The sequence below is a fragment of the Chiloscyllium plagiosum genome, chromosome 27 (assembly GCF_004010195.1).
Source record: "Chiloscyllium plagiosum isolate BGI_BamShark_2017 chromosome 27, ASM401019v2, whole genome shotgun sequence".
Classification (NCBI taxonomy): domain Eukaryota; kingdom Metazoa; phylum Chordata; class Chondrichthyes; order Orectolobiformes; family Hemiscylliidae; genus Chiloscyllium; species Chiloscyllium plagiosum.
In genome coordinates this window covers 46473950-46489640 of record NC_057736.1, presented here as the reverse complement: position 1 = coordinate 46489640, position 15691 = coordinate 46473950, and the positions used below count along the sequence as shown (strand labels likewise).

At 43.6% G+C, this 15691-nt stretch overlaps 1 protein-coding gene across 4 annotated transcripts in view; it reads left to right on the top strand.

Annotated features, from left to right (window-relative positions):
- Positions 1-15691, top strand: part of trit1 (tRNA isopentenyltransferase 1) — a 47151-nt gene that overhangs the window by 17025 nt on the left and 14435 nt on the right. For 2 of the 4 annotated variants that reach the window (XM_043717952.1, XM_043717953.1), the window contains exons 8-9: positions 1895-1972; positions 14977-15086. In XM_043717952.1, the coding sequence (XP_043573887.1) occupies positions 1895-1972; positions 14977-15086 (188 nt within the window). The remainder of the gene's footprint in view (positions 1-1894; positions 1973-14976; positions 15087-15691) is intronic. The other 2 variants (XR_006315717.1, XM_043717954.1) reach the window with 1 other exon arrangement.

Sequence of the window (15691 nt, the reverse complement as noted above, 5' to 3'; positions counted from 1 at the left end):
GAACCAATGTCTTGTACAATTTTAACATGACTTGCCAGCTCTTATACTCAATACCCCGTCCAATGAAGGCAAGCATACTAAATGCCTTCTTGACCATTCTATCCACCTGTGCAGCAACCTTCAGGGTATAATGGACCTGCACTCCCAGATCTCTCTGCCCATCAACTTTTCCCAAGGCTTTTCGATTAATTGTAAAATTCGCTCTAGAATTAGACTTGCCTAAATGCATCACCTCACATTTGTCTGGATTGAAGGCCATCTGCCACTTTTATGCCCAACCCTCCAGTCTGTCTATATCCTCCTGTGTTCTCATTACAGGTTATCATCATATCATTGCTATCCTGATGAAGGGCTTATGCCTGAAACATCAATTCTCTTGCTCCTCGAATGCTGCCTGACCTGCTGTCCTTTTCCAGCACCACACTCTCGACTATCACTGATAATTATCAACATTGTTACAGAGATTATGAGGAGGACCTGGATGTTGGGTCTCATTTATTCATTATCCAAAGCTGCTTTGTCCTCAAGTTCATACAACATTTTCATGAGCTTAATGGGAAAGGAACACTGGTAATCAAACACCACTATTCTATGAGCCGTCCGAAATGTCGAATTCAGTCACTAAGATGGTTAGTTTGCCTGATTTCAACTGCTGTCTAGGACAACAGAAACGTTTACAAGATTTCATCAATCAAAACCAATGTCTTACCAATTATAAACAAATCTATCCTTTAACAAGGAGAAAAACAAGTGAAAAAATTACTACTGTTCAAAACAAATTATATTTCTTTTAAATCCAAACATGCACGCATTCCTTTACTAATTGGACAGCATGTGTAAATATCACGGGTAAAATGGAACAAATTCAGAGTATCAAAAGTCCACACCTCAAGGGTGGAATGAGGTGATTTTTCCCAGCTCTTTGGTTTTGACAATGATACCATGTTGTTGTCAACCACAGAGCAATAGAAAATTCTCAGTTTGGTAGCTGGTCAGTTGCACCTGAAGTCTTTATTTAATTCGGAGTTCTTTTCAGGGTCTTTGAGGTTTGTGACCTGTCTTTGCTTGCTGCCTTTCTGGAGGTAAGAATGCAATTACTCAATCTCCATTCTGTGCCAAACTGCAAACTAGAAAATCCAAAAATTGCTGCTAGGCAGGTTTTCAACCCAGAGGCGTCTGGTGCCACCTTGTCTCACCAAAGTATCAGTTTCTAGCTTCTCCAAAAGTTGCATGACTTTGTGTGAGCAGTTAGTGAACATTACATGGTACCACTCTTGACCTTGGAGTTGCAAAATAAATTATTTTCTGCAACACAGCAGTGTCCAAATTTGCTCTAAAACAAAATATAATCTTTAAAACATTATTGTTGTTGGCCCTCGTGAAACAAGTCAACATTGACCCTTTCAGACCCTTACGCTCATAAGCAAATGGCGAGAAAATGTTGCATACTTTTGAATTATGGTCACTTGTTTAGCTGTACATGACAACCATTTATACACGGCAAAATAGTAATAACCTGGTTATCTAGTTCTGATATTGGTTGAGCGATACAAGTTAGCCAAGTTAACCAAGCTGCTATTCAAAAGTGCCAAATGATCTTTTTGGCCATATGGCAGCATTTCCAATGGCAGTGCTGCACTTGATTGTGGGCTCAGTACTGGAGTGAATCCAGTATCTGATGTTAAGAGTAGTACTGACTGAGTCAGACTTCAGTGGCAGCTGTCATTGAGCATGGTACTGAAGCTGATCTAGGATTTCTGCAGCTAGGATTTTGCTGTTTGTTTGGAATGTAAAGGAGTGTGTTTTCACCCTGCTCAGTCTGTCTCTGCAGCATTTGTTTGGAGAGTGAGGGAGTGTGTACCAGTTCTGTTCATTCCGTGTCTTTCCCTGGCAGGTATCGCTGCACTCAAACAAGTCACAAAGCGTTATGCAAGGAAGCAGAACAAGTGGGTCCGCAATCGTTTCCTAAAGAGTAAGTAACAGAATGAGAACTGAAGAACAAACCACAGGGCCTGGTTAGGGGACAGAGAAAGGCCCTTCAGCCCACCGCATCCATGAATTAATTTAATCCCATTTTTCAGCACTTGACCCATAGCCTTGTAAGCTTTGGCACCACAAGTGCACATCTAAATATGCCTTCAGTGTTATAAGGGGTTTCTACCTCTAATACCCTTACAGGCAGTGAGTTTCAGATTCCCACCACCCTCTAGTGAAAAGTTTTTACCACCCATCTCCCCTAAACCTACTGCTCCATATCTCAAATCAGTACCCCTGCTCATTGAACCCTCCATCAAAGGTAAACATTTCCTCTGGCTACCCTTTCTAGGCCCCTCCATAATGGTATCCATCTCAGTCATGTCTCCTCTGCTCTAAGGAAAACAACCTCAGACTGTCCAATCTCTCTTCATAACTAACAACTTTCCAGCCCAGGCAAAATCCTGGTAAATCTCCTCTGCACCCTCTCTTGTGCTATCTCCTCCTTCCTGTAAAATGGATTCCAGAACTGCAAACAATACACCAGCTGTGGCCTCACCAACATTTTAAACAGTTCCAGCATCACCTTCCTGCTCTTAAACTCTATGCCTTGGCTAATAATGACAAATATCCCATATGCCTTCTTAAACTCTTTATCCACCTGTACTGGTATATACACGCTGCTTTCCAAGGTCCTACCGTTCATCATGTGTTCCTTTGTCTTGTTTGTCCTGCCCATATTTATCCAGTTTGAATTTCCAACCTGGCCAGTCTGTCTATACCCTGCTGTCATCAGCCAGCTCCTTTTTAGTTTGTGCTATTAAAGATCATTGATGCCTATTCAGAATATCGATATGGGTTGTACTGACTGACACACTCTAGTTACAGTTGTTATGGGTATGTTTGCCGAGCTGGGAATTCGGCTTGCAGACGTTTTGTCCCCTCTCTAGGTGACCTCCTCAGTGCTGTGGAGCGCCGCTGTATGTGTCGGTTGGAATTTTAGGTTTTGTTCACACTGCTTCTGGTAGTTGGCTCCAGTTGTTTGTTGCAGTGCTTGGTATATTGGGTCTAGGTAAATGTGTTTATTGATGGAGTCCGTGGATGAGTACCAAGCTTCTACGCATTCTCTGGCTGACCTCTGTTTGGCTTACCCTATTATTGTGGTGTTGTCTCAGTCAAATTTGCAGTCCCTATCTTCTGTGTGAATGGATACTAAGGATAGCTGGTCGTGGTGTTTAGTGGTTAGTTGATGTTCATCAATGCAGATTGCTAGCTGTCTGCCTGTCTGTCCTGTATAGGTCCATGCAGTCTCTGTATGGAATATTGTACACCATGTTTGTCCTGCACACAATAGTTATTGAGTCTCTTGTTCTGGTGAGTTGTTGCCTGAGCGTGGATGTTGGTTTATGTGCTGTCATAAATCTGAGTGGTCAGAGCAGTCTGGCTGTCAGTTCTGAGATGATTTTTGAGGTAGAGTAGTTAGTGTGTTGGGCCGTGGCATGTCCTCCTCGTATTGTTTGTCTGCCAGGTGTCTGTGGATGAAGTTGTGGGGATATCTTGGCAAAGACTTTGTAGAAGTGTTCATCTTCTCTAAATAAATTCCAACTGACACAGTATAGCAACGCTTCACAGGAGGCTCCACAGCACTGATGATGTCACCCAGAAAGGGGATGAAACATCTGCAAACCAAATTCCCAGCTCAGCAAACATACCCACAGAAACCACAACCCGATAACAAATCTTTATACAAACCTTGAATACTCCAATTAACTAGTAGTTTCTTGGACCAGTACTCCCAACAGAGGCACGTAGAAATTTTCATTCCAAATCAGACTGGACTGAGAATAATGGGAGGAAATGAATAATGAGAAATGCGACAGAGTTGAGGCTGTGTTTTTTTTTAATGTACAGGTGGGTATTAACTCACTAGAAAGGCAGTGAAAACATTATCAGTAATAACTTTCAAAAGGGAATCAGACAGATACTTCAAGTAAGACTTCAGTACTTTGAGAAAGGAGAGAAGGACAGTAGGACGAGTGGAATAACTGTTTTAGAACATAGCCAAAAGCATTATGGACTGAATCACCTTCTGTGCTTTGTGATTCTACGAGCTTACAAGGTAAGTTCCCTGCTCAGTGATAACAAGTGGTAAAGGTTATGATTTGTTTTGGATGTACTATTTGTGTAGCATTGTTCACTTTTAATGTTAACTAAATTATCGTAACATGGAGACTGAGTAAGACTAAGACAAAGTAATAAGTTGGGTTTTCAGAGCTTCAGAAAGCAATTGGGTCAGAGTCTGGAAGCGTTTACTGAGCAAGAAATAAACAGCAGTGGGAACTTTTTAGACTGTTAATATTGTCTAGAAGAAATATATCCTTCTAAAATACACAAACATGAGATCCATAATGTAACAGTGAGTAAAGAAAAAATTAAAATCAGAAATAAAATTGAAGTGAGTGAAAAACACTAAATAAATAGATGACAGCAGACAATGGCAAAAATATTAGGACAAATGTAAAAGGAAACTAGACAAGCAGAAAGTAATATGAAAATAAATTATTCTGTAGATACATAAAAACAAAACAAAAAACAAAATTGATAAGAGATAATAATGACAAACTCTCAGTTAATCATAGCCAAATGCCAAATATTTTTCCAAGGTGACTACCAGTTGACCCTGACATCAGAAGTCTTCAAAAAAATAAAGGGAAGAGATTACTGAAGGGATGAAACATTTGGTCCAGATGAATTGTCTCTGTGCACTTTTAAGTGAATAGACTGGGCGAGGGAAAAGATACCAAGGTACTAGATTTTCAAAAGGCATTTGATACAGGATAGACCAGCAGGAGGCTGGACGAACACAGCTAGGCAGCTTCAGGAGGTGGAGAAGTCAACATTTCAGGTGTAACTACAGGAGGCTGATTAAAAATCAATTAAAATATGTGAGATATGTACCGGCACACATTAATGATTGGTTAACAGGCAGAAAACAGGAGCAATAAATGGGTCATTCTCAGGTTGGCAGGCTGTGATTCATGGGCCACTGTAGGAAGCCAGCTGTTTTTAATATGAATTGGAAGGGGAAACCAAATGTAATATCTGCAAATTTGTGGATGATCCAAAGCTAAGTGGGAGTGTGTGTTGTGAGGAAGATGTACAGCAACTTTAAGAGGAGTTGGATAGGCTGAATGACTGGGCATGAAGATGGGAGATGGAATATAACAAGGAAAAATGTGAGGTTATCCACTATCAGCTACTGTGGGTCCTTGATAAGTATGTACCTGTCAGGCAGGAAGGAAGTGGTTGCGCAAGGGAACCGTGGTTTACTAAACAGGTTGAATCTCTTGTCAAGAGGAAGAAGCAGGCTTATGTAAAGCTGAGACATGAGGCTCAGTTAGGGCACTTGAGCATTACAAGTTAGCCAGGAAGGACCGAAAGAGAGAGCTAAGAAGAAGCAGGAGGGGACATGAGAAGTCTTTGGTAGGTAGGATCAAGGAAAACCTTAAAGCTTTCTATACATATGTCAGAAATAAAAGACAGTTAGGCCAGTCAAGGACAATAGTGGAAAGTTGTGCATGGAGTCTGAGGAGATAAGAAGGGCGCTGAATTAATTTTTTTATCAGTATTCACATTGAAAAAAGACCATGTTGTCAAGGAGCATACTGAGATACAGGCTATTAGATTAGACAGGATTGAGGTTCATAAGGAGGAGATGTTAGCAATTCTGGAAAGTGTGAAAATAGATTAGTCCCCTGGGCCGGATGGGATTTATCCTTGGATTCTCTGGGAAGCCAGAGAGGAGATGGCAGAGCCTTTGGCTGTAATCTTTATGTCATCATTGTCTACAGGAATAGTGCCAGAAGACTGGAGGAAAGCAACTATTGTCCCCTTGTTCAAGAAGGGGAGTAGAGACGACCCTGATAATTATAGACCAGTGAGCCTTACTTCTCTTGTGGGTAAAGTGTTCAAAAGGATTATGAAAGATAGGATTCCTCATCATCGAGAAAGGAATAATTTGATTAGGGATAGTCAATGCGATTTTGTGAAGGGTAGGTCATGCCTCACAAACTTTATTGAGTTCTTTGAAAAGGTGACCAAACAGGTGGATGAGGGTCGATGTGGTATATATGGATTTCAGTAAAGCGTTTGATAAGGTTCCCCACGGTAGGCTATTGCAGAAAATAGAGGCATGGGATTGAGGGTAATTTAGTTGTTTGGATCAGAAATTGGCTAGCTTGTAAGAAGAGAGGGTTATTGTTGATGGGAAATGTTTCTCCTGGAGTTCATTTACCAGTGGTGCACCACAAGGATCTGTTCTGGGGCCAGAGCTGTTTGCCATTTTTATTAATGACCTGGATGAGGGCTTAGAAGGGTGGCTTAGAACGTAGAACAGTACAGGCCCTTCGGCCCTTGATGTTGTGCCGACCGACGAAACTAATCTGAAGCCCTACTAACCTACACTATTCCATTCTCGTCCATATGTCTATCCAATGACCATTTAAATGCCCTTAAAGTTGGCGAGTCTACTCCTGGTGCAGGCAGTGCGTTCCACGCTCCTGCTACTCTCTAATTTACCTCTGACATCTGTCCTATGTCTATCACCCTTCAGTTCAAAGTTATGTCCCCTCGTGCTAGCCATCACATCTGAACAAAAAGGCCTCTCACTGTCCAACTGACCTAACCCTCTGATTATCTTATATGTCTCAATTAAGTCACCTCTCAACCTTCTTCTCTCCAATGAAAACAGCCTCAAATCCCTCAGCCTTTCCTCATAAGACCTTCCCTCCATACCAGGCAATATCCTAGTACAAAGAACATCACAGCGCAGTACAGGCCCTCCGACCTACGAAACTAATCTGAAGCCCATCTAACCTACACTATTCCATTTTCATCCATATGTCTATCCAATGACCATTTAAATGCCCTTAAAGTTGGCGGGTCTACAGGAACAGGCCCTACAGCCCTCAAAGCCTGTGCTGATCCAGATCCTCTATCTAAATCTGCCATCTATTTTCTAAGAAGTGGTATCCCTCAGCTCCCTGCCCATTCATGTATCTGTCTAGACACATCTTAAATGACGCTATAGTTCCTGCCCCTACCACCTCCGCTGGCAACACATTCCAGGCACCTGCCATCCTCTACGTAAAGAACTTTCCACGCGTATCTCCCCTAAACCTTTCACCTCTCACTTTGAACCCTTAGTAATTGAGTCCCCCACTCTGGGAGAATGTTTCTTCCTATCCACCCTGTCTACACCTCTCATGATTTTGTAGGCCTTAATCAGACCCCTCCTCAACTGCCGCCTTTCCAATGAAAATAATCCTAATCTACTCAACCTCTCTTCATAGCTAGCACCCTCCATACCAGGGAACGTCCTGGTGAACCTTCTCTGCACCCTCTCCAAAGCATCCACAACCTTTTGGTAATGTGACAACCAGAACTGTCTGCAGTATTCCAAATGTGTCCGAATCAAAGTCTCATACAACTGTGACATGACCTGCCAACTCTGGTACTCAATACCCGTCCGATGAAGGAAAGCATGCTGTATGCCGCCTTGACCACTCTACTGACTGGTGTTACCACTTTCAGGGAACAATGGACCTGAGCACCCAGATCTCTCTGTCCATCAATTTTCCCCAGGACTTTTCCATTTATTGTATAGTTCGCTCTGGAAAATGCATCACCTCACATTTGTCTGGATTGAACTCCATCTGCCATTTCTCTGCCCAACTCTCCAAACAATCTATATCCTGTTGTATTCTCTGACAGTCCCCTTCACTATCTGCTACTCCACCAGCCTTAGTGTCATCTGTAAACTTGCAATGAGGGAACCTACACCTGTCTCCAAACTATTTATGTATATCACAAACAAGAGGGGTCCCAGCACGGATCCCAGTGGGACACTACTGGTCACAGTTTCCATTTTGAGAAGCCCCCTTCCACTGCTACTCTGTCTCCTGTTGCCCAAACAGTTCTTTATCCATCTGGCTAGAACACCTTGGACCCCATGCGACTTCACCTTCTTCATCAACCTACCATGGGGAACCTTATCAAATGCCTTACTAAAGTCCATGTATATAACATCTACAGCACTTCCCTCATCAAACAATTTTGTCACCTGTTCAAAGAATTCTATTAGGTTTGTAAGACATGACCTTTCCTGCACAAAACCATGCTGTCTATCACCGATAAGCCCATTTTCTTCCAAATGGGTATATATCCTGTCCCTTAGTAACTTCTCCAACAGCTTCCCTACCATTGGCTTCGGCGTCACAGATCTGTAATAACCTGGATTATCCGTGCTACCCTTCTTAAGCAAGGGGACAACATTAGCATTTCTCCAGTCCAGACCCCCACCCCACACCATTTTCAAGGATGCTGCAAAGATATCTGTTAAAGCCCCAGCTATTTCCTCTCTCGCTTCCTTCAGTAACCTGGGATAGATCCCATCCTGTCCTGGGGACTTGTCCACCTTAATGCCTTTTAGAATACACCCCTCTTCCCTCCTTATGCCGACTTGACCTAGAGTAATCAAAGACCTATCCCTAACCTCAACATCTGCCATGTCCCTCTCCTCAGTGAATATTGATGCAAAGTACTCATTAAGAATCTCACCTACTTTGTCTGACTCCACGTATATCTTTCCCCCTTTGTCCTTGAGTGGGCCACCCCTTTCCCTCATTACCCTCTTGCTCCTTATATATGAATGAAAGGCTCTGGGGTTTTCCTTAACCCTGCTCGCTAAAGATATCTCATGACCTCTTTTAGGCCTCTTAATTCTTCATTTCAGATTGGTCCTACATTCTCAATATTCGTTCAAAGCTTCGTCTGACTTCAGTCGCTTATACCTTATGTACGCATCCTTTTCCGTCTTAGCCAGTCTCACAATTTCATCTATCATCCATAGTTCCCTAATTTGCCATTTCTATTCCTCATTTTCACAGGAATGTATCTCTCCTGAACGCCAATCAATCTTTCTTTAAAAGCCTCCCATATACTGAATGTGGATTTCCCTTCAAATAGCTGCTTCCAATCTACTTTCCCCAGCTCCTGCCGAATTTTAGTATAGTTGGCTCTCCCCCAGTTTAGCACTCTTCCTTTAGGACCACTCTTGTCTTTGTCTATGAGTATCCTAAAACTTATGGAATTGTGATCACCTATTCCCAAAGTAATCCCCATTGAAACTTCAACTACCTGCCTGGGCTCATTCCCCAACACCAGGTCCAGTATGGCCTGTTCCTGAGTTGGAGAAAGTGAGGACTGCAGATGCTGGAGATCAGAGCTGAAAAATGTGTTGCTGGAAAAGCGCAGTAGGTTAGGCAGCATCCAAGGAGCAGGAGAATCGACATTCCGGGTATTTATGCTCTGTTACTGAGTTGGACTATTTACATACTGCTCTAGAAAACCCTCCTGGCTGCTCCTTACAAATTCTGCTCCATCCAGACCTCTAAAACTAAGTGAATCCCAGTCAATGTTGGGAAAATTAAAATCTCCTATTACCACCACATCTTTCCATAATCTGTTTACATATTTGTACCTCTATCTTACGCTCATTGTTGGGAGGCCTGTAGTACAGTCCCAACATCGTTACAGCATCCTTCCTATTTCTGAGCTCTGCCCATATTGCCTCACTGCTCGAGTCCTCCATAGTGCCCTCCTTCAGCACAGCTGTGATATCCTCTCTGACCAGTAGTGCAACTCCTCCACCCCTTTTACCTCCCTCTCTATCCTGCCTGAAGCATCCATATCCTGGGACATTTAGTGGCCAGTCATGCCCTTCCCTCAACCAAGTCTCAGTAATAGCAATAACATCTTATGCCCAGGTACGAATCCAAGCCCTAAGGTCATCTGCCTTACCTTGCATTAAAACAAATGCACCACAGATCACCTCTGTGTTCATCCACCGTTTCCTGCCTACTCTTCCTTAGTTACACTGACTTCATTATCTACTTCCTTACAGGCTTTAATTGCTACCTCTTTCCTGTCCACTAACCTCCTCGTTTGGTTCCCATTCCCTCTGAACCTTTTCCAAAGCTTCCACATTGTTCCTATAATGTGTTGACCAGAACTGTACGCAATACTCCAAGTGTGGCTGCACCAGAGTTTTGTACAGCTGCAGCATGACCTCATACACCGTATGCCACCTTAACAACCCTATCAACCTGGGTGGCAACTTTCAAGGATCTGTGCACATGGACACCGAGATCTCTGCTCACCTCCACTACCATTAGCCCATTACGCTGAATTCCTGTTCCTCCTTCCAAAGTATTTCTGTATTAAACTCCATTTGCCACCTCTCAGCCCAACTCTGCAGCTTATCTATGTCCCTCCGTAACCTGCAACATCCTTCGGCACTATCCACAACTTGACCGACCTTAGTGTCATCTGCAAATTTACTAACGCATCCTTCTACGCCCTCTTCCAGGTCATTTATAAAAATGACAAACAGCAATGGACCCAAACAGATCCTTGCAGTACACCATTAGTAACTGAACTCCAGGATGAATATTTCCCATCAACCACCACTTCTTTCAGCTAGCCAATTTTTGATCCAACCGCTAAATGACCCTCAGTCCCATGCCACCACATTTTGTGCAATAGCCTACCATGGGGAACCTTCTCAAACACCTTACTAAAATCCATATCAACCGCACACAACCGCTTTACCCTCATCCACCTGTTTAGTCACCTTCTCAACAAACTCAATAAGGTTTGTGAGGCACGACCTAACCTTCACAAAACCGTGTTGTATACCCCTAATCAGCTTATTACTTTTTAGATGATTATAAATCCATCTCTTATATCCTTTTCCAACACTTTATCCAAAACTGAAGTATGGCTCACTAGTCTATAATTACCTGGGTTGTCTCTACTCCTCTTTTGAACAAGGGAACAGTCGCTATCCTCCAGTCATCTGGTACTAATCCTGTAGACAATGACGACATAAAGATCAAAGCCAAAAGCTTTGCAATCTCCTCGCTGGCTTCGCAGAGAATCCTAGGATAAATCCCATCTGGCCCAGGGGACTTACCTTTTTGTTACACTTTCCAGAATTGCTAACACCACCTCTTTGTGAACGTCAGTCCCATCTGGTCTAGTAGCCTGTATCTCGGTAGTCTCCTCAATAACATTTTTTTTTCCTGTATGAATACTGACGAAAAGTATTCACTTAGCGCTTCACCCATCTCCCCTGACTCCACGCAGAACTTGCCACTACTATCCTTGATTGGCTCTAATCTTTCTCCAGTTATTCTTTTTATTCCTGACATACCTATAAACAGCCGTAGGGTTTTCCTTGATCCTATCATCCAATAACTTCTCATGTGTTCACCTACTTCCAAATCTAATACCTGGCCAGTTTTATTACCCAGTACCAAATCTAATGTGACCTCGCCCCTTGTTGGCTTGTTTACATAATGTTCTGGATTAGTGGTGCTGGAAGAGCACAGCAGTTCAGGCAGCATCCAAGGAGCAGTAAAATCGATGTTTCGGGCAAAAGCCCGAACTGAACTTAAACTGAAGGGGGTAGTTTAAATCCACCCTTCAGGCTCTATTCCTGATGAAGAGCGTTTGCCCAAAACGTCGATTTTACTGCTCCTCGGATGCTGCCTGAACTGCTGTGCTCTTCCAGCACCACTAATCCAGAATCTGGTTTCCAGCATCTGCAGTCATTGTTTTTACCTTGTTTACATAATGTGTCAGGAAACTGTCCTGCACACATTGGACAAAAACTGACCCATCTAAAGTACTAGAACTATAGTATTCACGATCAATATTTGGAAAGTTAAAGCCCCCCCATAACTACTCCCCTGTCACTCTTGCTCCTATCAAGAATCATCTTTGCTATGCTTTCCTCTACATCTCTAGAACTATTCGGAGTTCTATAGAAAACTCCCAACCGGGTGACCTCTCCTTTCCTGTTTCTAATCTCAGCCCATACTACCTCAGTTGATGAGTCCTCAAATGTCCTTTCTGCAGCTGTAGTACTGATCTTGACTCACAATGCCCATCCCTTCACTTTTTATCATTTCCTCTGTTCTTACTGAAAGATCTAAATCCCGGAACCCACAATAACCATTCCTGTCCCTGCTCTACCCATGTCCCCGAAATGGTCACAACATCGTACACCCACCGTATTCCGGATGCTCCTGGTGGTGAAGCAGACACACTTCAAACCAACTTTTTGCTTGCCAGTGCCTTCATACGACCTTGAAACCTTAGTTCTGACCTCACTACTCTCAACCTCCTGTATACTCAAACTACAATATAGGTTCCCATCCCTTTGCTAAGTTAGTTTAAACCCACCCAAAGAGCATTAGCAAATTTCCCCCCCCTCCCCCCAGGATATTGGTACCCCCCTGGTTCAGGTGAAGACTATCCCGTTTGTAAAGGTCCCATCTACCCCAGAAAGAGCCCCAATTATCCAGGAATCCAAAACCCTCCCTTCTGCACCATCCCTGTAGCCACGTGTTTAACTCCTCTCTCTCCTTATTCCTCGCCTTGCTAGCATGTGGCACAGGCAACAAACCAGAGGAAACAACTCTTAGAACGAAAACAAAGTTTCCACTCTAGCCCCCTGAATTTCTGCTTTACATCCCCATCTCTCTTCCTATCTATGTCATTGTTGCCTGTGTGGAGCACAACTTGGGGGTGCTACCCCTACTCCTCAAGCATCCCGAAAACACAATCAGAGACATCACGGACTCTGGCACGTGGGAGGCAACATATCAACTGTTGAGTCTCTCTCGTTCCCACAGAAACTCTAGTACATTTGCAGATGACGCTAAAGTTGGTGGAGTTGTGGACTGTGCCGAAGGATGTTGCAGGTTACAGAAGGACATGGATAGGTGCAGAGCTGTACTGAGAGGTGGCAAATGGGGTTTAATGTGGAAAAGTGTGAGGTGATTCAATTTGGAAGGAGTAATAGGAATACGGAGTACTGGGCTAATGGTAAGATTCTTGGTAGTGTAGATGAGCAGAGAGATCTCGGTGTTCGTGTGCATAGACCCCCGAAAGTTGCCACCCAGGTTGATAGGGTTGTTAAGAAGGCAGATGATGTGTTAGTTTTTATTGGAAAAGGGATTGAGTTTCAGAGCCATGAGATCATACTGCAGCTATACAAACTTGGAATACTGTGTACAGTTCTGGTCCCCATATTTTGGGAAGGATGTGGAAGCATTGGAAAAGGTGCAAAGGGATTTACCAGGATGTTGCCTAGTATGGAGGGAAGGTCTTATGAGGAAAGGCTGAAGGACTTGAGGCTGTTTTCGTTAGAGAAAAGAAGGTTGAGAGGTAACTTAATAGAAACATACAAGATGATCAGAGGATGAGATAGGATGGTCAGTAAGAGCCTTTTTCCTCGGATGGTGATGGTTATCACGAGGGGACATGGATTTAAATTGATTGGTGATGGATATAGGACAGATGTCAGAGATAGGTTCTTTACTCAGAGAGTAGAAGGGGCATGGAATGTCCTGCCTGTAACAGTAGTAGACTCGCCAACTTGTGTGGTGCTGGGAAAGCACAGCAGGCCAGACAGCATCCGAGGCGCAGGAGAATCGACGTTTTGGGCATAAGCCCCTCATCACCGATTCCTGATGAAGGGCTTATGTTGAAACCTTGATTCTCCTGCTCCTTGGACGCTGCCTGGCCTGCTGCACTTTCCTAGCACCACGCTGTTGACTCTGATCTCTAGCATCTGAAGTCCTCACTTTCTCCTCTCCAACTTTAACGTCATTTAAATGGTCGTTGGATAAACATGTGGATGATAATGGAATAATGTAGGTTAGATGGGCTTCAGATTGATGCCACAGGTCGGCACAACATCGAGAGTTTAAAAATAAAGGGGATGTCACTTAGTCCAAGGTGAGAAGAAATGTTTTACTTGTAGGTTATGAACCTATGGAATTCTCTACCTATAATAGCTACGGGAGCTCTGTCTTTGAGTATTTATAATGTAGAGATTGATAGATTTGTGATTGCCAGTGACATATAGATTTATGCAGACAGTGAGGTAAAAGACATTGAAGTGTTCAATCAGTCATGGTCGTACTGAATGGGAGAGCAGACTCGATGGGCTGAATGGTCTACTCCTGTGTTCTTCAGATTAGCAACTGGAAAGGAACAAATGTAAAACTAACAAACACTAGCCTTGAGATGCCTGTCCCGTGAGATGACTACAGACATTCTCCAATTACTGCTGTGGTTCTGTTCGCCGAGCTGGAAGTTTTTGTTGCAAATGTTTCGTCCCCTGTCTAGGTGACATCCTCATAATGGTAGTGTTGTCCCAGTCGAATTCATGTTGCTTGTCGTCTGCGTGTGTGGCTACTAGGGATAGCTGGTCGTGTCATTTCGTGGCTAGTTGATGTTCGATGATGCGGATCGTTAGCTGTCTTCCTGTTTGTCCTATATAGTGTTTTGTGCAGTCCTTGCATGGGATTTTCTACACAACATTAGTTTTGCTCATGCTGGGTATCGGGTCCTTCGTTCTGGTGAGTTGTTGTCTGAGAGTGGCTGTTGGTTTGTTGGACAAACAGGAAGACAGCTAACAATCCGCATCCACGAACATCAACTAGCCACGAAACGATACGACCAGCTATCCCTAGTAGCCACACATGAATTTGACTGGGACAACACTACCATTATAGGGCAAGCCAAACAAAGAACAGCCAGGGAATTCCTAGAAGCATGGCACTCATCCACAAACTCCATCAACAAACACATCGACCTGGACCCAATATACCGGCCACTACAGCGGACAGCTGAAACTGACAACCGGAAGCGGCAGGGACAGGCCACTATAAATGCCGGAGGAAACACCACAGATGCACTTCACAGGAGGCTCCCAAGCACTGAGGATGTCACCGAGACAGAGGACGAAACATTTGCAACAAAAACTTGCAGCTCGGCGAACAGAACCACAGCAACGAACGCCCGAGCTACAAATCTTCTCTCAAACTTTGAATTCTATAATTACTTTTGTGTGATTTTGTTTCCAAGGGCCAGGAGCTAATGTTCCTCCAGTGTATGGTCTGGATGTGACTGATGTGAGCCAATGGGAGGAAACCATACTGCATCCTGCAATGCAAATCCTTGAGTGCTGCTTAAAGGTACATGGCATAGGAGAGTGTTGTTTGATGGGCAAAGGGCAAAGCATTCCACATGTTCTTGCCTCAACTGTTTAAACTCTGAACATGAAGTAGGTTAGCTGTTTTTCAGGATGTCCAAGAATGTAGGGAGGCTGTGGAGAAGGTAGCACTGACAGGGAATACTTGCAGACACTGAGATGGGTTCAAGTGTGTATACTTCAACACAAGGAGTATCAGAAATAAGGTGGGTGAACTTAAGGCGTGGATCCGTATCTGGGACTATGATGTTGCGGCCATCACGGAAACGTGGATAGAAGAGGGACAGGAATGGTTGTTGGAGGTTGGTACTTGGGACTACGATGTTGTGGCCATCACGGAAATGTGGATAGAAGAGGGAGAGGAATGGTTGTTGGAGGTTCCTGGTTACAGATGTTTCAGTAAGATTAGGCAGGGTGGTAAAAAAGGAGGGGGTGTGGTGTTGTTAATTAGAAATGGTATGATTAGATTAGATTAGATTAGATTAGATTACAGTGTGGAAACAGGCCCTTCGGCCCAACAAGTCCACACCGACCCGCCGAAGCGAAACCCACCCATACCCCTACATTTACCCCTTACCTAACACTACG